The sequence below is a fragment of the Armigeres subalbatus genome, chromosome 3 (genome assembly GCF_024139115.2).
Source record: "Armigeres subalbatus isolate Guangzhou_Male chromosome 3, GZ_Asu_2, whole genome shotgun sequence".
NCBI lineage: Eukaryota > Metazoa > Arthropoda > Insecta > Diptera > Culicidae > Armigeres > Armigeres subalbatus.
This window is the reverse complement of record NC_085141.1, coordinates 178280609-178303026: the sequence shown is the minus strand read 5'-3', so window position 1 is coordinate 178303026 and position 22418 is coordinate 178280609. Positions and strand designations below refer to the sequence as shown.

The 22418-nt window shown below is 38.6% G+C and overlaps 2 protein-coding genes across 5 annotated transcripts in view; one reads left to right on the top strand and one right to left on the bottom strand.

Annotated features, from left to right (window-relative positions):
* LOC134225727 (serine proteinase stubble) overlaps window positions 1-22418 on the bottom strand; it is a 605887-nt gene that overhangs the window by 106446 nt on the left and 477023 nt on the right. The window lies entirely within an intron of this gene.
* Window positions 1-22418, top strand: part of LOC134227580 (UDP-glucosyltransferase 2-like) — a 30381-nt gene that overhangs the window by 1463 nt on the left and 6500 nt on the right. For both annotated transcript variants that reach the window (XM_062709167.1, XM_062709168.1), the window contains exons 2-3: window positions 7711-8932; window positions 17065-17495. In XM_062709167.1, the coding sequence (XP_062565151.1) occupies window positions 8304-8932; window positions 17065-17495 (1060 nt within the window). In that variant the 5' untranslated portion in view covers window positions 7711-8303. The remainder of the gene's footprint in view (window positions 1-7710; window positions 8933-17064; window positions 17496-22418) is intronic.

Here is a 22418-nt window from a genome sequence, read left to right as displayed (position 1 = left end):
GTTCAAACAGAAATACATATAACAAAAACAGTGTTTTCTATAATCAGCAGAGTTTTTTTTTTGTTGGGGCATAGAACCACTGCGTCCATTGAGTTGAACTTCTGTGGTATATCCCTGATTACTCTTAACTATGTATTCGCATCTTGTAGGTTGATCACCATTTGTCAAGTAAACAACCTAAGACGCGTCTTTTCCCAGTCCGGTATAATTGAGTTAATAAAACCCACTACCTTTCCAGGATTTGCAGTCCAAATATCTCCTGGTTGCATAAAGCAACTATTTAGAAATTTGGATCTACCCTTGTACAATGCATCACAACTGCAAAGCAGATGTTCCGAGGTTTCACGTTCCATGTTACAGAAACGACAGATATCATTCTGCATCTGGCCAATATTTTTCAAGTGATATTTGCTCGGGCAGTGTCCGGTTATTAGGCCAGTGAAGGTGCAAAGAGCTGTCTTGCTGAGCTCCAACAGCTGTTCGGCTACTTTAACATTGGGAATTATGAATCTCTTTGATTGAGCACACTTTTCGGCAACCAACCAGTTGGTCATCAACCTTTGTGCTTCCCAGGATTTTAATTCCATTTTTATAGTACAGTATGATATACCGCAGAAAGGTTCTGGGCCAATAAACTGTGTGTTTGAACCTCGTTTTGCAAGCCCGTCTGCCTTATCATTACCTTCAATGCCACAGTGTCCTGGAACCCAGTACAGATTTACGGAGTTCTCTTGGCCAAGGATGTTAACGATCATTCAGTAATTTGCGTTCGATCATTTAGTAGTTTGTCAATAACATATTCCAAAAGCTGAATTTCAAATCATGTTGTATGGTGGACTTCTAGTGCGAAGGTTTTTCTACAACTCTGCCCAATGGTTCGTTGTTTGAATTCCACTAGTAACGGAGTTATAGCTATAGTTTCAGTAACTTAGACTAAATGATAACAAAATTCCAATCATTTAGTTTAAGTTACTGCAACTAGCGCTCTAACTCCGTTATTAGTTGATTTCTAATAACGAACCATTAGGCAAAGTTGTAGAAAAACCTTCGCACTAGAAGTCCACCATACAACATGATTTGAAATTCAGCTTCTGGAATGTGTTATTGACAAACTACTAAATGATCGAACGCAAATTACTGAATGATCGTTAACATCCTTGCTCTTGGCACACTTTTCGCAATGAAAGAATGCAGTCCCAGACAAGTTTTGATGTACATTTGAAGCTACTCAATGCTTTGAGTGCCGCTTGATTATCTGTGAAGATACAAATATTTGCATATCTATATTTCCTTTCTACACAGATATTAGCATATTTCATTATAGCAAAAATCTCCGCTTGGAACACCGTTGGATAGTTTCCCATTACCACTGAGATCGATATCCCAGGGCCGAAGATTCCTGATCCTGTTTTTGTTCCTATTTTTGAGCCATCTGTGTAGAATTTTATGGAACCGTCACAGTGGGACCTCCGACTTCCCAGTCCATACGTGATGGCTCACGTATGTTATAAGGAATGTCACAGTTCTCCACAGGTTTCATCCAGTCTCCACTCATGTTCATCACTGGATATTGAAAATTTCGTGAGATACTCAAGTGGCCCACTAAATCGCCTGACTTGAATAACTTCAATCGTTTAAGTTTTTGCATATTCTTTTCCGCTTCTAACTGCACGAATTCATACAATGGTAGCAGATTTAGAATTGCATCTAACGATTTTGAAGGAGTGCTATGCATCGCTCCCGTTATAGCAATGGACACTAACCTTTGCAGTTTTGTCAGCTTCTTCTGTGTAGTAGCCTCTTTTGTTTTTGGCCACCATACAAGAGCAGCATATGTCAGTTTTGGACGAATAATGGAAGTATAAATCCACTTTATCATTTTTGGTCTTAAGCCCCATTTTCTTCCAAATGTTTTAGAGCATATCCAGAAGGCACTAGTTGCCTTTCCGATCGCGCACTCAATATGAGCATTCCAGGTCAGTTTAGAATCCAGAATTACTCCCAGGTATTTGACCTGTTCACTAAGCTGTCGAATTTCCCCCTCACTATGATGACAATATCGTCAGCAAAGCCTACAACCTCGAAACCATTTTCTTCTAAGCTTCTTAGAAGATCGTCTACAACCAAGGACCACATTAGTGGTGAGAGGACCCCTCCTCGAGGGCATCCTTTTGTTGCCAATACTGTAAGAGACGAACTCCCCAGCTCTGAATAGATTTCTATTTTTGCAAGCATGGTGTGAATCCATTTGATAATGTTCGTGTTGAAGTTTCTTTTCTTCATGGCACGATCCATTGACGAATAAGAAGCGTTATCGAAAGCCTCCTTCAATGTCCAAGAAAGAACAAAGTGCTATTTCTTTTACCAAAAGCGCTTTTTCCACTTTAGATACCACTGTATGAAGTGCCGTAATTGTTGACTTACCGGACTGGTAAGCAAACTGGAACTTAGACAGTGGATGTTTAATCATGTAATTTGAGTTGATATAATCACTCAACACCTTTCCATAGTTTTCAACAGAACTGATGAAATACTAATGGGCCTGAATGATTTAGGATGCGTCTTATCTCGCTTTCCTACTTTTGGTATGAAGATAACTTTTACTTTCCTCCATGAAGATGGAATATAATTGAGTCTTAGACTTGCCCTGATTCTCCGTTTTAAAGCATTGCTGGAGTACATTCAAAGTTAATTGCCTATATGCCGGGTATTAAGCCACCCGGAGTGGAAATTAATTACTATGTCTGAAACTTGATTATGCATATGTACAACATGTGATAGATTTAGTTCGGAAAAGGTATTGGAGGGTAACCGCCCCTTCGGTGGGGTTTGATCCCACGACCCCAGCATTGCTGGAATTATTCGGTCCGGTCCGGCAGATTTATGAGGCTCAAAAGATCTTACTGCATTCTATACCCTGGCATTCGTAAAGATATCGTCAGCCAAGGCTTGTGCAACATTTTTCGCATCATCAGACATTCTAGTTGTTCTTGCTGGACATCTTTGACTTTCAAACGAACCACTTGTTGTTTGGTCTACATACATAATCGATCCAGGAAAATGGGTTTCCATAATCAACTTTAATGTTTCACCACAAGTTTGTGTGGAAAATCCATCCTCTTTTTTCAGATTCCCAAGTTCATTAGTATGATCTTTTGCAAGTGCCCTCTGAGGTCTGGCGACTTCTGAAGTATTGGTGATATTTTTACACGTTTGAATCCAAGATCTTCTTTTGGATTTTCTTATTTCGTTATTGTACTCAGTAAGTGCACTCCTATACGGAGTCCAATTCGAGGTTCTTTTTGCTTTATTAAAAAGTTTACGAGAAGTCTTCCAATTTTGTGTTCCACCACGGAACGTCCCTGTTAGAGGACGACTGTTTCGTAGGACAGCTGTTGTAGAAAACATTAAAAATCTTATCATTTACCTTTTGGGTAAAACATTCCAGTTCTTGAACTAAATCAATCTTTCCACCTTTTGTAAATGGGTCTGAATTTGAATATTGTTCACATTGATCCCAGTCCGGTTTTCTAGCGTTTCTAAATAAAGTTGATGATCGTTTTCCCCAACACATTCAAACACAGCAGAGTTAGGTATAATAATGCTATTTCTCTATGACAATCTTAATTAGGGAAACTGCTCCGTTTTCCATCTCACTGAACATATATTCATCTCATCGTGAGACAAAGAAATACGGCACCAATTTCGTCACTTCTTTTTGCCAACATGCCAACATTCACTGCTGAAAAAATCACAAAAAGAAGAAACAAATCAAATACCTCATCATTGCTTTGCGTTTCAGGGGATTAATATCGGAGCTATGAGATGAAGTCCAGGAGCAGTAACCCTATATAAAACATAGAATTATATTATTTCATGGCCCAGATTAAGAAACAAATCTTTTTTTTAACGCGTTTCTATATTTCTCTTGAATTTCATATTTAAGACCAACCATTTGATATTTTCAGACTAAATCTGGCATCATGCATAAATATTATAAGATTATTTTATTAGATTTATTATGTCACTGATTTTGAACAAGACTGGCGTAACTCAAAATATGAAAATTGTTGGATACGACAATTTAAAATTTTTCCAGCGTCAACCACTTGAGGATTGCCGCACGATGTCGTCGTCTGAAGAACTTTACTTCAAAAAAATAGTTAACACCCACTACAAGAAAGTATAGGTTTTCCTTTTTCATGTAAGTCCATTTATAAAATGTTCTATCGGGGGTAATTTCTCCACACATTTTTTAGGAGGGGTCAAAATGGCCATCATTTACGAATGGTATGGAATTTGCACTAAAAAACCGAAAAAAAAATTAAAATTGTTCTAGGTCCGCCGACAGAAAATTTAAATTCACTATGTCTTTATCATTATTGATTTATTCTAATTTATCGGTGAGTACAACATCTAAAGCTCAAAGTAAGAGGGAGCGCAACAATGAAGAACAGTAAGGATAGGTGTCATAAGCGAGCGACGAGTATGAAGCGAACAGAAATTGAAATTTTAGTAGAGGGCCAGTTGTGAGAACAGCATTGTTGAAATCGCTGTTATTCTGCCTATCGTCCACCCAGGAACGGCTTGGGTAGGTCGCTGTTCTTCTTCTTCTTATTGGCATTACAGCCCCACACTGGGACAGAGCCGCCTCGCAGCTTAGTGTTCATTAAGCACTTCCACAGTTATTAACTGCGAGGTTTCTAAGCCAAGTTACCATCTTTGCATTCGTATATCATGAGGCTAACACGATGATACTTTTATGCCCAGGGAAGTCGAGACAATTTCCAATCCGAAAATTGCCTAGACCGGCACCGGGAATCGAACCCAGCCACCCTCAGCATGGTCTTGCTTTGTAGCCGCGCGTTTTACCACACGGCTAAGGAGGGCCCCTAGGGCTAGGGCTAGGGTCACTGTTATTTTGCCTGTCTTGGTAAGAGTAGTCACCATGCTACTACCCAAGCCGTTCCTGGGTGGACGTTAGGCAGAATAACAGCGATTAAAAACAATGCTGTTTCACAACTTGCCCTCTACTAAAATTTCAATTTCTGTTCGCTTCATACTCGTCGCTCGCTTGTGACACCTATCCATACTGTTCTTCATTGTTGCGCTCCCTCTTACTTTGAGCTTTAGATGTTGTACTCACCGATAAATGCCAATAAATCAATAATGATTGAGTCATGTACGGTGATCAAAAAAACTTTCCCAATCACTATGTCTTTGTTCATTATTATGTCTGAAACTCGATTTGTGCAATTGCATAACGTGTGAAGGATCTAGTTCGAAAGATGTATTGGAGGGTAACCACTTCCTTCGGTGGGATTTGATCCCACGAAACCAGCACGCTAGACGGGTGCTTTCCCTACTAAGCTACGAAGAACCTGCATCGTCCACCGTAGCTCAGAAGGCTACTGTTGAGATCAAATTTCCAATACCAGCCACATAGCCGAACTCTCGTAATCTATTATTGAAAGAAAAACTTTTTCAAACGAATAATTTTCATGAAATAATATTGTCCCACAGAGACACTATGGCCGCTAAAACGCTATAGACACCAGCCATTCAAATAAATTTATTGCATTATCATCCGACGCACATCTGTGATTCTGCTACCAACGGCAATTTCCTGCCGTGGCAAAGCGATTATATTTTGCACTTTGAGGAAAATTGTCCTGGGGTCAACCTCCCACTGAAAAGAACTGATTTAATTTCCAATCACCAACAGAGACAACATCGAAGTAGGAATCATGCAGAATTTCACTGGACGCCATGTATTTGCTACACCCAAGCGGCGGTTGTTAGATTTTCTAACAATTCGGTATAAGAATCTACCAACACCTGTATAAGAACTGGGCATATGTGAAATTGCTAGATTCTTATACAAATATTGTATAAGAATCTAACAATTTTGTAAGCTTTTCTAACATTTTTTGTATAAGAATCTAACAATTTCGCATATGCCCAGTTCTTATACATGTTTTGGTAGATTCTTATACAGAATTGCTAGAAAATCTAACAACCGCCGGTTGGGTGTAGTCACTAGCGGACAACAATTGTACTTTGGAAAAATACTCTAATTTTCCTTCCGAATATAATGGTGGCTCTGAAAAGAACCGATTCGCTTTCAATATTCTCCAATCATTATCAGCAACCACTCAACAGTTTGAATCTTGTGAAGAATGTCTGCCTCAAGAGCTAATTCCTCTGCTGACGCCACCGATGCGAACATTTCACTTAAGTACTGCTGCCGGCATGGTCGCCAATGATTCGCAGCTCCACCATCAATAACCGCCACTGTAGCCGCATCTACCTACCGAATGGGACCGCTACCAGACGCCATCTGCCGCTATTTGTGATATATTGAACAAAAATGATGCGCGCGCCCGAAACACGAGTGTTTTCATTCGAAGAGTAAAGAGCTGAGCAGAATGGATACGTTTGCGTACGTTTTGACAGTTTTCCCATGGTGAAACTGTCAAAACGCACGCAAACGTATCCATTGTGCTCAGCTCTTAAAAGAAGCCGTGGTCCGAAAGATCCGTAGCTTACATCAAATTAATGTCCATGTTGGGGTTGCATGAACGGGATTGCTTGGTTCTATAATTTTTTACTTGGTTTGGAAAGAATTGAAATTTTCAAATGTTTCAATAAAACTGGAAAATTGGTGGATGGTTTCCGAGTCTTACATAATTTCGTGACAGTCCCCAATTTTGAGATTTTCATTTTATATCCTGTATCCGAGGCTTCCCAATAGGCATAGTTTACGTCAAAAATGTAAAATAATTTAAAGCTGAGTTAGTTGCTGCAATCTGGTTCATCATGAAAAAATCTATCAATTAACGTCTTTATATAAATTTACGAAATGTATCATACCGTGAAAGGCTTTTTTGCAAGCTGTCATGATAAAGAACTGATTCGGGGTGCTATACTCTATGATAAGTTTCCAAAATCGGGTGGCACTGGTTCTGGTGATACATTTCAACCTGTTTTACACAGCTGTGCGTTAAAACACAACACAATACAAAATCAGCATTTTATCATTACTTCTTTGTGGGGGCCTATCCGATTTGGTTTTTTCGCACTTGTATACAAGTTTGATAATCATGTCATCATGGTTCGAAACAGTTCTTGCCTCTCTTTTATCGTTGTTTGTTATCTAATAAAAGCGATATCTGCATACCCTGTTAAGAACACAAAAACTAAGATTTTCTCCTATCGTCTAAATTCGAAGGAATTGCAACAAAGATTACTACAAGTATATTTAAATTTTATTTATATTTTCGTTAAAATCTTGTCGTATTATAATTTATATTTACAAATATAAATCAAAGATCCTTTTTTCTCCATAAATCAGAGAAAATGAACAATTTTTTACAAAAAAAAAAATACAAGAAAGAATAATCATGGTTGATTAATTTTATGATCATTCACCTTTAATCCAACCAATTGTGGAAAAAAACTAACCACCCAAGCACGTAACATACATGCGTGCTCGTCGTTTGCTCAACTATGCAGCCAGTTGATAAAGGAAACTTCATTACTGTGCTAATGTAGTTTGACGAGTACTACTGGACGGACAAACATGTGCAAAGGCATGTTATGTTTTTTTCTTCGTATGAATTTGTTTATATTTTACATTTCCGACGGCTGAATTGGCACAAAATCATTCACTAACATCATTTTTATTTTTTCTCCCTTATTTCCGTACAGACAGTGAAATTGTTAAACTGAACCTTCGAGGAACGCAACCGAGGGATCGCTGATCAAAACACTTTGAACGTTATTCCCTCAAATCAAGCTTAAGTGAAACTAATTGTGACCCATTGTGCTCAGTGACAAAAAAGTATGCCTCTTTCGCGAAATAAAATAAAATAAAAAAGAGCAAACGCATTCTATACCCAGTGACGGTCAAGCGGTCTTCGCCTTGAAGCTTAATCCTATAGTGAGTTCGTTTGCCGATTCTATTGATAGCGTGATCGCGAACGTCAGCTCCGAGTGATCCAGCCGTGTGACCATTGTGATACAGTCAAAGTGATAATTGAATTTCGCGCAGCGCACAACACCGGCTAAGTGAGAAGAACAGCGCCAATCAAAGCTAATCGAGAGCAATTTTCCAGCCAGCTTCGAGAAAAAAAGGTCAACCAAAGCATCAATTTTGTCCGATTGCCGCTGTGCAAAAGTGAGAACCCAGTGCCAATTGCTTGCTCAAACCTGCAGGGTATCGTTTGATTTAGTCTAAAAATAGTGATCGAAGAGAGTGTGCTTCACAGTTTCGTGATAGTTTGCAAAGTCCCGCCGTGGAAATGGCTGCAATCATGTTGATCAGATTGATTTTGTCTTTGCTCGTCATGAGCAAATATATAGACTGTGCGAGAATTTTGGCAATTTTTCCGGTGCCGTTTAAAGAACATCAGCTGGTGTACCGCCCGCTAATAGAGCAATTAGCTAATCGGGGCCATCATATAACACTGCTGACTACGGACCCGATAGATTTGCGAGTTGCAGGGAACGGAACGCTGATAGAAAGGATACAGCAAATCGACGTCAGCTTCGTGTACAATCTGCCCATTCTGGAAGATCTGAACACAATCAGCTTGGATGCGAAGGACATGTTGAGGAACATCTTCAACGTGATGAGAAAGATCTCCGAGGCAGAATTACAGCACCCTTCGGTGCAGGAACTTATCAAGGGTCGCGACCGTTTCGACTTGGTGATGGTCGAGTGGTCCGGTGTGACCTTGATGAACGCTTTCGCCCATCATTTCAAGGCTCCGCTGGTCGGTATCGCCAATGGGGGTGCCTTCATCAACGCCCACGAAGCTTTCGGTAATCCAAACCATCCGGTTGGTTATCCGAACATTTTCATGCCGTTTTCCGAGGACTTGAGCTTGCTGCAGCGGATTTCCAGCGTGTTCTTTAACATTTGGTACCGGTGAGTATGTGGAATGACTACCAACGTTCGTATAATAAGGGCCATCATTATCACCGTCAGTCATCGCATAACAGACCGCACCGTGGTTGTAATTATCAATACTAAGAGACGGCAAAATGTGGCAATTGAACCGTGAACTTAGGAACCGCGTGTGGTGATGGTTGCGGCAATATTTTTTTTTCTTTTGCAAATTATCAGCTGCCTGCACTAGAGAAGCCATTGAACGTCGTTTGCCAATGGTACAAATGTAGAACATACTTGAACTAGATAAAACTGGTCGATAAGTTAGAAGTGGTCAAGTGGAGAATAAATTAAAGCAAAACTGTGGTTCGTTATATTACCTCCTTTGCTTTCCATGATTTTGCTTTCAATTATTTTGAGAGGGTGAGAATCGTGAACAAATACGATCAGATAAATATATTATTATATTACAAGCGATTTAAAGTCAATAGAATTTGCACTATTTTTGCTTTTGAAGCAGTAAACTTTGCTTTCAACTCCAGGGTAAACTGGTCAATGGTCATTTGTTTTTAAATCATATTTGAAAACTTCATCCACAACTAAAACAGATTTTTTAAAATTATGAATTATGATATTCTTCAAATGATTGAATAACAGAGGAAAAGTTACAAATCGGATGCTGCACCGATCATTTGTCTGAACTTCAAAGCTGCATCATAATAGATAATAATAGCGCGATCTTCTCGTTTTTAATAATTTTCACTCTTGCCTTTACTTTACTTGCCTTTCACTGGAAATTTCTTTAAGCATGGCTGGAAATAACTGCATATTTACGTATTCGTCGATCTGTGGGCACTGTCCAGGAATAAAAACTGATGAAAACCCAGAGAATATAAATCGCTATTTGTTTACATATTTTGCAAAACCCCACAACATTCCGTGGGGTGCCGGTTATGGAGATGCGATAAAACACTTATTCATATTAAAACAAAAAAAATCTAATAGGGTAACGGCAGGCGTTCAAAGCAGCCAAATCAAAAAAACAAAATATTTTTTTCAGAAAACCGAAACGAATAGAAATATAAATGAGAAAGCTTGATAGGTTTTGGTAGGTAATTTTGGTTTACCGAAAAGAAGCAACAAATTGAAGATATAAAATTCAGAAGGTCTGACTCAAACCTTTACGAAACAAAATTAAGCTCTTTTTTATCGCTACTTCTTATCAGTTTGTTAAACACCCAAGCCATCAGAATCCTAAAGGTTTGGTTCTAATGATTTAATTCTTTTAAAATCATTTTGTAAATATGTTTCTGGTTGAATAGATCTTCTTCTTCACTGGCATTACATCCCCCACTGGGACATTGCCGCCTCGCAGCTTAGTGTTCATTAAGCACTTCCACAGTTATTAACTGCGAGGTTTCTAAGCCAAGTTGCCATTTCTGCATTCGTATATCATGAGGCTAACACGATGATACTTTTATGCCCAGGGAAGTCAAGAAAATTTCCAACCCGAAAATTTCCTAGACTGGACCGGGAATCGAACCCAGCCACCCTCAGCATGGTCTTTCATAGTGACAAAGGAAAAGTAAAACTTCTCTCTAGTTTTTACTTCTCACTTCTCATTCCTCTTTTTTGCTTCTAACATCTCACTTGTCTTTCGAACTTCTCACTCTGAAATGTGCGAAGTGATTAATTTTAAAACAGAAATAGGAAATGAGAAAAAAAACAAATGAAAAATGAGAAGTGTGAATAATAACCGTGAGAAATAAAACGTGAAATGTGAGACGTCGCTTTTTTTTGCGTATTTCTTCTGCGACTTCTCACTTTCACTTTTCAATCTCATTTCTCACTGTAATAAGTGTTGAACGAGAAGTGAGAAATGAGAAATATGGCGTCTTCTCACGTCTTCAATGAGTAGTTAGATAGGAAAAGTTTTATCAGAGATGAGAGATGAGAAATGAGAAGTAACTGTAAAAAGTAGCAAATTTTTGTCATTAATTTTAGCTCACTAGAATAGCGCTAAGGGATATAACGAAAACTTAAAAGCAAATTCACAACACTTTCAACTTAAGTCTACTCACTGTTGATTTTTTACATCATTACCGACTAACTGATTATTTTTCTACCAAATAACATGTTCTGCTTAATGTTCAATGTATTCTGTCAAATTAACGACCGTATGTTCCCTTCGGAAAAACTCTATTTTTGACCATGTGATATTTTCGGCCAATTTCGGTATTCGGTCAATTTCCGTAACATTCAAGCTGGCACGCTGCCTCTCGGAGGTCATAAACCAACAATGAAATCATCAGCAGTTGTACTTTATTTGTCTGGATACTAGAGAAAGTTAACACAACGTAGGGTCGTCCCACCCTGGACAAAACCTTGGGGCCATATGATCCGTTAGGCCTAACGACATTTTCAAGTCGACGTATATCTCTTTCGGCCATTATATTTTTCGGTTGAATGATATTTTTGGCTAATTAACATTTGACCAAGAAACGACATCTTCGGCGATATGACGCCAAACGGCGTTATCGGCGAATTAACCTGTTCAACCAAATGGCATTTTCGGCCAAATGACCAAACAACTTCATCGACCAAATGTCCTGTTTGACCATATGGCCAAAGTACCTCGCGTTATCTTAATTCCATTGTTCTCAGAAGATCGAGACAATATCGTGTAATTCAGCAGAACACCAACTACTGTAGATATGTGACAAAAATTACGAATGTTTTAAAGTTTTACCGGTTTGCCTTTTAAAGGTTAAGTGTGGATAAATTAAACGGCTTCGTCCAAAAATGATGGGCATGGTCGTGGGAAATCCAGACCAGTTACACGAGTGGGTCGCGAAACAGTTGAGAATCTATTATGTGACCATGTTCCGTGTGGTAAAATCGAAGAGCGAAGACTACCGACTTCGTAAACACAGAAAAGGTTAGGGATTACTTCAAGCGCAATCCGAGCTATCCGATTCGAGGCGTGGCCTTCATGTCTTTAAGTTCAGGGAGGCAACTAATCGAACTAATAAAAAGAATACGGTGACCAAATGCCACGCCATGAAGTTATACCACGATTTGTTGGTGCAGCGAAATTTCGGAAGAAGAAGGCAACACATTTTTCGAGAAGTACTTGATGTGCCAGGCGGTCTGAGCGTACCGCAAATTCACGAAGCCGTACATAACGACCAGCACCATCAACTGCCAAAAATATAAAAAAGAATGCTTTAAGAAGCGCCTGCTGCCCTTTTTACGATCCCACGGAGGAGGCACTCTGTTTTGACCGGATTTAGCATCGTGTCATTACGCAAAACCAGTGATGGAGTATTACGAAGGCAACGATGTTGTAGTGCCGAAGTCGGTAAATCAGTCGAACTCGCCAAGACTTCTCCAAATACAAAAAAAATCTGGGCGATTATGAAGGGCGAGCTTCGGAAAACATGTAAGGTCAAAACGACAAGGATATGAAGAAAGGGTAGATCAAAGTGTGTCAAAAAGACGGTTGGCGATTGCCCGAAGCAGTTCACCAGTAAATGCCTCACCATCGTATTCTAGTATCTTTCTTAAGCTGCTGTTTAACTCCAAGGGTTTTGCTGATTTTCAATCGGCCAATATCCGCCGGAGCTTCCTGGATAACTAGAGCAAACAATCTTGTGTCTTGAGAGCGTGCTTTTTTATGTGAGCGGTTGGGCTTCTCATAAAACTATCCTCTGTCCACTGTTAGTTAAAAATACTTACAGAAATAAACTTGTATATGCCTTAAAGACGAAGAAATAAAAAAATAGCTGAGTTCCCGCTGTAAGCCAGCAATGCATGACCTATTTACAGTAGCCATCTGTAGATAAGCACATACAGCCGTTAAGTGCTTTCATTTAATCCACACATGATGTCGTATAAAATTACAGACTACACGTTTGAGTTGAAGCCCATACACAGCTAAAAATATTCTGTGAAATTACGTTTATATTTGTGCATATATTTTAAGCATAAGAATAAACGCAATATTCATTCAACCGTTAAAATGAAGCTGACTGAGTTGTAACTAAAATCAGTATTAAATAAAATTTACATGATGAGAGAAAAATACATCAAATTATTTATTTTCACTTTATTTTTGTTTTTACATATCGTTTAATTTTCGTTGCTTTTTTCTGTGTAGCCTTGGTGCGGGGATTAATCTGTCTGTTCATGTAGGGGAGAACAATTCAAAATGTAGGGGAAGGAGGGGCAATATGCCCTAGCTAAACAAATAATGCTTTAATGTCTTAGCTGTAACAATTTTCATTGGTATTTTTACCTCATGCAACATGCCAGCTGAGGCCATTTAAAAATTGTAGAATCAATCATATTTCAAAAACCCAAATTTGTCCCCAAGTGGTGATTATGCCTTTCTCGATTCAATATGTTGAATTCGAATTACCGTGGGGGACCGAAATCCGTACAGCACCGAATACCGTCCACTTCGTGAGATATTACTAAATTAAAGGGGGCTTGAGGGAATACATTTATAAATCATTATAAGATAAATTTTATCTTATCCTGATCTTATACTTGACAGTAAGCTTTCTGGCCGTTGAAATGGAAAATATGCTCTGAAATTAAAATATCACGATCGAAAAACAAATCGCCACCCAGAAAGCGCAAAGTTTCAGGTGCCATTTTGTCGCGTGTCGGGTATAATTGTACCGAAAGTGATTGTGTTTAAATTGCAAATTGCAATTAATAGAGTAAGATCCACAGAATAAAATTCCGCGGGCTCAAAATGCGTATTGAACAATTCGCAGTGGTAGCCTGGACAATCGGTCTGCTTTGAATTAGATATTTAGTTAGAAAACATGTGTACGGATTATGATCTTATGATTCGAAATCCGTCCACGGTGGACGGATTATGAATCCAAATGTATTACCTTTTTTCATAATTTGATCAAATTTTACGTTGTTTTCAATACAATACAGAGAAGCACATTAAAAATAGAGGGCCTCGTGTACATTTATCATAAAAAAAACGTTTAATTTGAATTCGATTCGTGTTTTCTAGAGACTTTTTAATAATATTAAGTGCTTAGGTGTACGGATTTCGATGCACCACGGTGATGTTGTAAATTTTATGCTAATGCCCTACATCTTGGCGGTTAAAAGATTCGATGGAACTCTACTACGCTGCTTAAAAATTACTAAATAATTGAGTAATTTTCGAGCAATTATTATGAGAGTAATGGGTTGCGCCACGGCTAAAATTATTAATGATTCAATGTGTGAATGTCAACAGTGTTTTTGTTGATTGAAAAATAAAACTACAGTAATATCCCGATTTTATCACCCCCTGGTGAATTTTGGGATGATAAAACAGGGTATGTGACAAAATTGAAAAAAAAAAAATTTCATTTTTTTTATTCATTCCACAAAAATGAATCATTTTATGCCTTGGGAAGGCCAAATGCGTGAACGGTACCCGTTTTTTCTTGTCGAAATTGCTTATCGAATATTGCCCAGGTACTCAGAAGTCGTTCGTAATAAGCTACAGGCGGTGATAGCTATTTCATGAAAATTGTTGTTTTTGGTATTATTTACGAAAATAAAAAGAATTACAAAAATTTTGGGGTGACAAAATCGGGTCGAAAACGTGACAAAATCGGGTCGAAAACGTGACAAAATCGGGTCGAAAACGTGACAAAATCGGGTCGAAAACGTGACAAAATCGGGACGTGATAAAATCGGGTCGAAAACTTGATAAAATCGGGGTAGACAAAATCGGGGAGTGGCAAAATCGGGTCAACACTGTATAACCCAAACTGCTTGATTTATTGAAAAAACAAAAACAATAGTGTCCTCTAGGAAATTTGCTCCGTCGAATGAAGCCAGTTGCACTCGAATCGGTCAAGTCCTTCTATGTGAAACGCGTTTAACAAAAAAAAAATCATGGGCTGCACACATACACACACATACTGAGCTGAGTCGATTGGTATATAACACTATGTGTCTCCGAGCCTCCTATCAAAATTTGACTTTTGGAGTGAAATAATATATTTCGTAGCCGGAAAACTTATGAGGCAAAACGCCTTCTAGCTGGCAGTTCGTTGGGAATAACGAACCACGCGTCGACGAAACAGCATCCTGGTGTGGACAGTGCGTGGAGACGCGTAGTACATTGTTAGTCCCCATAGGGCGTTTTGCCTCGCCGAAATGTTAAATGTTTCATCAAAATGTGGAAAATCCCGGTTTTTCCAACCTTCTTCTTCTTCTTCTTCTTCTTCTTCTTCTTATTAGCATTACATCCCCACAGTGGGACAGAGCCGCCTCGCAGCTTAGTGTTCATTCAGCTCTTCCACAGTTATTAACCGCGAGGTTTCTAAGCCAGGTTACCATTTTTGCATTCGTATATCATGAGGCTAAGACGATGATACTTTTATGCCCAGGGAAGTCGAGACAATTTCCAATCCGAAAACTGCCTAGACCGGCACCGGGAATCGAACCCAGCCACCCTCAGCATGGTCTTGCTTTGTAGCCGCGCATCTTACCTCACGGCTAAGGAGGGCCCAACCTTCCTATCCTTTATTTTGACACTTTTTTAACTAACCTACATAATTTTTGGTCTAGTTTTATAACGGACATGCCAAATAGGTAAATATGAGGACATACCCCGTCCCCCAGGGGGGGGGGGTGGCTTTTTGGGGCCTCTTCCCCTACCCTCCTTTCGATGTTTTCACCAATGCAAACAAAATACCGTACCAATTCAACGTGCAGTTGTAAAATTTACAAAACATTTAACAATGATCTTCTGTTCAAAACAACAAGGCTTTTGTGACTAACGCATTTGAAATGTTTTAAATGGGCCTGGGACAAAACGTCCGAATAGTGATATGAAATTACTCAATGGATCAATCAAAGTAACTCATTTTGCACTCACCGCATCAAAACAACGGCGGCACTGTATACGCATATTTCTATTCATGTGTGCTTGACAGAACATGTCTACGGTGGCGCGATCTGCTCATTTCATAACGGCAGTTTTTGCTTATTGATTGGTCCATTGCATATGAATTAATGGTGAACGCATGGTTGTTTGTTTTGTCTTAATAGATTGAACGAAAATCTTACGAGTGAGGTGAAAAAATCGCAAATCGTAAAATTGAAGTGAAAATGAAGGGATTTATCTAATGTTATCCATTGCAACTCAATAATGAATAACTAATATTAAATTGTAATGGTTATATATGTTCAGAAACGTCCTACAAAAGATTATATGAGTGAATTTATGAGTGAGACCATTTTGCCCCGTGGGTACGTTTTGCACTATATTCATATTATATTTATTCAACTTGCAAGATGGTTAGTTGGTGATTCATATCAAAGAATAAAAAATCCCAAATGTTCTCCACTTTTCCCCGTGCGGGATGGGTATTGCAAATGTGATATGATGGAGTGAGTTTATTGACATGCTCCAGAACGAAATTGACATGAAACGTGATCCTGTACATTTGAGCACCACGATCATTCGTCACAAATTACAGCCCAGATATTGTTAATTTCTCAGCTCAATTTTTGCACAAAACATTACGAATATTTTGGAGCAGCGTTATGCCCCGAAAATAAGCAAATAGTTAATGATCCATCTTTTGGGAATTTCAACCGAAACATCAACCATTTTGGTTGGATCACAGAAGATTGCTTCGAGCAGCTGTCGGTCGAAAGCTCTAATCAACTAGTGAATTTTTCGTTTTGATTTTATAATAGCTCAGAATCACAGTCGCACTGAAATTGATTTAAAAATTAAAAAATAACCATCCAGCCAATATTTGCACAAATTCACAAGCATAGTATCAGTTGATATGAATGAATTATATCATTGTTATTACAGATTTTTATCGAACAGTGAAGAAAACACATTATTATTCAACTGACGCATGAATTTGTTACTATGATAAGAAAATATATTTTTTATATAAACATGAAAACGCATCATCATTCTGCAATTTTCCACGAAAACATGTTATTTTCAAACGCAAAACGCTGTTGACTCGACCGATAATCAGTTTCATTGCCAACAGTATGCAACGCCTTTCGTCACCAAACAAAGCTTATCAATCCATTATCGCACATTACCTCTCCTACTTTACGTCACTCGCCAAAACCCTTGTCTCATAACTTCCCATCTTCCACCTCTCTTCCAGCTTCTATTACTACACGGACGAAATCCCCAAGCAGAACACCATTGCCAGCGCAAACTTTGGTCCCAACCTACCGAACCTTATCGATATTGAGCAAAGCGCTGACTTGCTGCTCGTCAACACATACCAAGCGTTGGGAAATGTTCGCCCGGTTGGTCCCACCACCGTCTATCTCGGTGGAATTCACCGGAAAGTAACCATCGGCGACGAAATCGGCGAAGATCTTGCCCTGTTTCTAGAGCACTCCCGGGAACCAATTATCTACGTCAACATGGACCTCGATCCGGTGATGGACCAGTACCGTTTGGAGAAGATCATCAAAGCCCTGGAAAGTATCCACGCCACAATCGTGTGGAACTGGAACGAGGGACAGCTGATCAACACGTCCGCTCAAATCTACCAGTCGTACAACCTCCCACAAGAGGACATTCTCGGTGAGTATGATAATGAAAACAATATCGACGTTATCTACAGTCTCGATTCCGCATGCCAAAAATTCGACTGGTTTCAAAAGTGTCAACAACACGCACCGCCCCAGACAAGGTCGCGCACGCAAACGCGTTAAATTTAGAGGGGCCTGGCTGCCGGCTTACATATATTATCTATAGGGGTACGGAAACCGCACGATCATTAATTGCGCAGCCAAAGCAAAAACAGTGGTTGTTCTAAGCAACACCGGCCGGGATGCCGGTGTCCTTGAAATCACGTTTTCTTATTGGTTTTCGTACTAACTAGACCCGCGAGACGTGATACACTTGGCGGAATCGCGCATAAATGATGTTACACTTTAAGGGGAGGGGAGGTCTTCGATGAAATGTGGCGACCTCAACCAAAGTATAGCTGATGTAATTGTCACAAAGGGAGGAAGTCAAATTACAAATAGCGTAATTTATGAATGGTCCTTCATATTCACGCATACGTATAATACACACCCCTTGAAACAGATAGTCTAAAAAAAAAAAACATTTGAGAGTTTACGAACGGAAAAACTGTAAAGAATGGATTATCATTTTTTGCGTATTTCTGAAAGTTTCGGAGGGGCCTGTATGCTTAGAGGGTTACCCTCATGTGTGTATAGTTTGATTGCGCGATATGTATTTACTTCCTTGTTGTTTAACTAAGATAATTGAAAGTGGATTGAATAGGATAACTTGTGAGAAATCAAACATAATGCTTGTTCAATGTTTGTGTTGAATATAATTTTACTGTCTTGCTCATACCAATATCTCATATCCAGCACACTTAGTTTTTATTTCTGCAGCTCGGCAAAAATCCGCACAGCCGTGCGCCAGCAAAATAAAAAACTGATATTTCAGCAAAAATGGCGTTTGTTAGCTGATTTTCGGCAAAATATTTGCTGATTCTCAGCAATTTTGACAGAAATCTCGGCAAAAAACATGTTTGCTGGGGCACGGCTGTGCGAATCTCGGTAAAAGTTCAATATTTTGCTGAGATCCCGGTAAAAAAAATTAAGTGTGAGTGCTTCAGTAAGTTGCTGCGATGTTCAAAAACAACACTAGGAACAGGATTTCAAATTAGGTATCAACTATATAAGCCAAGGACTTCAAAGTGTTTGAGGCACGAACATTAAATCATTTAATGTCAATTTATAATTAAGCTTGATTTCAAACGAGTTTCTATATTGGCTTTACAGGTTGCTGATCCTTTCGATTGAATTGCATTAGTGGTGGATTAATTTGGTTATTTGTACTCGTTTCAATTCAAACTGATTTCGATTTCTTAAATTATTCAATTATTGTTATTATTATGTTTAATTCTCCTACAATTTGCGTCCATATTTATCAGTTGATTCAAAAGTATAAGATTGCTAATGTCGTTCCAAATGTTGCAGCCAAAGTACCGGTACTACAATGGCCAATTGAAGCTTGTGGAACCATAATCTGGCAAAATAATTTAAATGACTACAGCGTCACTAGCGTTCTAGTGCTTATGCTTCTACTTATTTATCTTACATAGTAGGCGAAAATGTGCTGTAAACTGCCCATGCGAAATTTCCATACGATTCTTAATTATAGTATTTCACGATTTGCTCAACCTTATTCGGGATGTTCGCATGAGGAAATATCATATAAATCCGTCGGAAACGGAACGAACATGTTTACTGAAGGAATACAGAAAATCCTAATCTACACAGACTATTTAATTTTCATATATGGCCGGGGTTCTGCCAAATCGCACCAATCGCCAACAAAAAAATATTTTGAAAAAAACATTTTGCTAGACAAACCTTCGGTTAGCAGATTTATTTGATCACAAATCGCATTGGATATCCCTCAACCTTATAGCTGAGGATATTCTACAATAAATGTGCGTATGAATTGATATGAAATGATGTCCGTTTTCTTTCAGCGAACAAAATACCACAAGTCAGTCGAAAAGCCGCTTGGTGCGAACTACATACGAACTGTTCATTACAGCGCCGCACTCTAGATCATTTTGTTGGGCGATCGCATAGGGTTTCTTCCAACTCGACCTAATATATCAACTTTTACCATCAAATTTGCCAACTTTTTGTAAACACACAGCTGACCTCAAGACGAATCGATAAGTGAAAAAATCTCGCAAATCAATCTATTCGTTCCTGAGTTATATTTAGGAAATGTATTGTACCGCTCATAATAAAATCTACTCCTCCGCTTATTTTTTGTCGCATCGAAAAATAAGCGCCAGCAAGTCGCCTAACAAAAACATAGCTCCGGAAGAATAGCTTCTGTAATATATTTGAGAATTTTGTCGCCACGTGGTGGATTCTGGCGGTGAATGCTTTGATAGCACGTGCTATTTGTACTGCGGATAAATTTTACACATCTATGGTAGCCTTGAAAAAGGATCACGAAAGTTGTCATGTTGTTGCAAGGCACAATATAATCATTTTTACATAAAGAGATTCTCCTACATCTATTATTACTTATGAAATCATTTGACTGACACCCTCTGGCCGGAATGGACATACAGCCGAACATGTTGTTCGGCCGAGCAGGTCTATTTTTCTGAAAAATCGTTTGGCCGAATTGGTCATTTGGACGAACATGCTATTTGGGCGAAATGGTCGTTTGGCTGAACGACTTATTTGACCACATGACCCGTTCAGCAAATTACATGTTTGACCTATGAACCGCTCGGTCAAATAATATTTTCGACTATCGGCCAAACGACGGGAAGGGCTGCTTGGCCAAGAGCCATTAGGGCGAAAATCTTTTGGTGGAAGGCCAAAAGGCCGTAACCAGAGCAGCACAAGTCAAGTGAATTTGGTTGCAGCAACTTAATTTTGACTGAATCTGATCATAAATAAGTTATTATGGGAAGTTTCTTGGCTGAATATATCATTTGGCTGAACAAGTCATCGAAACTTATCTGATCGAAAATGCTGGTCAAACTGGTCTTTGACTGAAAAAGTCGTTTGGCCGAATTGGTAATTCTATCGAAATGGTCATTTGACAGAAAAGGCCATTTGACCGATAATATAATTTGGTTTTATGAGTCGACATTTTTCATTTTTCAGTCGACATTTATTACAAGTTCAGCAAATGACATTTACGACCATATGCTCCGTTCTGTCAAACGACCATTTCAGCTAAACAGCTCGTTCGGCAAAATTACCTGTTGAACCGTACGTCGCTTTTGGCCAAAAGACACTTTCGAACAAACCGTTTTCAACCTAATAACCGGTTCAGCCAAACATTTAATTCGACCATATGAAATCCGGATACATAACTTTCATCTTATCGTGTTATTCGGCCAAATGGTTTCCACCGAATGTCCGTCGGTCGAACGACTTCTATGCTTTTTGAACAATTTCCCGTGGAATATACAAATTTTTTATGAACAAGCAAAGAACTTTCCGTAGAAATCCTATAAAATTCCTAAATTCTGAAAAAAAATACTGATAAAATCTGAAGAAAAGAATTTCGCATGAAAAAATGTTAAGATTTTCAGTGACAATAATATTTTCATTTGGAAATTCCAAACCATTTCTTCTGAGAAAACCCGTTAGATTCTTCCGTTGGGGGAGGCTTTAGTTGGGGATCATATTTGGGATGTGTACTTTTAGAATCCCACGGAAAATCTTGCGCAAACTTGCGCCATTTTGAGAAAAAGCGATTTGAAAAAAACGCGTCTGGCCCAAAACTTGTCTTGAAATTTTGTGAATAAAAATTCAATGTCGTTTTGAGATTTATATTTTTTTGTTAAAGAGTCAAAATATTAGGCCCTTTTCAAAAGTTAGTCGCGAAATGACTGAGATTGTTGCTGAACAACATTTCCCTGTTATGACAACATCAAAAACATATTAAGTTTGAAAGAAGAAAGAAAATATTTTTGTCCGGCTGTTTGTATGGGGAGGCCCCATAGTGAAATGGTGGTATTCAAGACAAAATTTTCAAAACGACTTATCTGCTTTTGTAAACAAAGATTCAAACGATGATTTGACGAATCTGATAGCTCTCCAACGCAAATCAACACCACCAATAGGTAGGTGAAGGTTTCCGCTACCTGTTGATGGTGTTAGTTTGCGTGGGAGAGCTATCAGATTCGCCAAATCGTCGTTTGAATCTTTGTTTACAAAAACAGATAAGTCGTTTTGAAAATTTTGTCTTGTATTCATCATAAAAACATAGATAGGAGAAAAAATATTTTTTCTGATGTTTGATGGGGTATGGGACCATTTTTCGGCAAAGTTTCGATTTTTTTTATATTCTTCAAAACCAACGGAATTTAAAAATTTTTTGCTTGCAATAGGCTGATGCTGGATAAAACACTCATGGTCATATAAAGGTTTTAACGCTCACATACAAATGGGCGATTTCCTAAAATGATAATAAAAGCACTATTAGCTTCTGGTGTTGAAAATTCACTGAGTAGAACTTATTAAACTAACGTAGGAAGGTGGTAGAACAGATTCAATTGACGTCATATTGTGACATCAACGAAATAGAATTTCATTTATTTGATATTTCATAATTATTAAAAGCTATTGTGGCACATACTATTCATGCAACGCACTATGATTAAATCTATTATTCGCTTCTATTATGTAGTAATGTCAAAATTAACAATTTTAAACCCCTTCCCGTAACGTTACGTAACGCGTTACGCTTTTTATATGATCATGATTTTTTTCTTGAATTAGGCGCAACGTTGAGACATCCCCCTCAAAATGTTATGTAAATTGTGTTTGTCGCCGAATTCAATTGAAGTGGCATTATTGAGTAACTCAGATGAAAATTAAAAAGAAGAAGTTTACCAAAACACCTGATTAATCCCCCTGGTGAAAATGTTGTCTTTCACGTGCATTATAAGAAAATGTATTTTGGCCATAACTTTTGAGTCCATAGTCC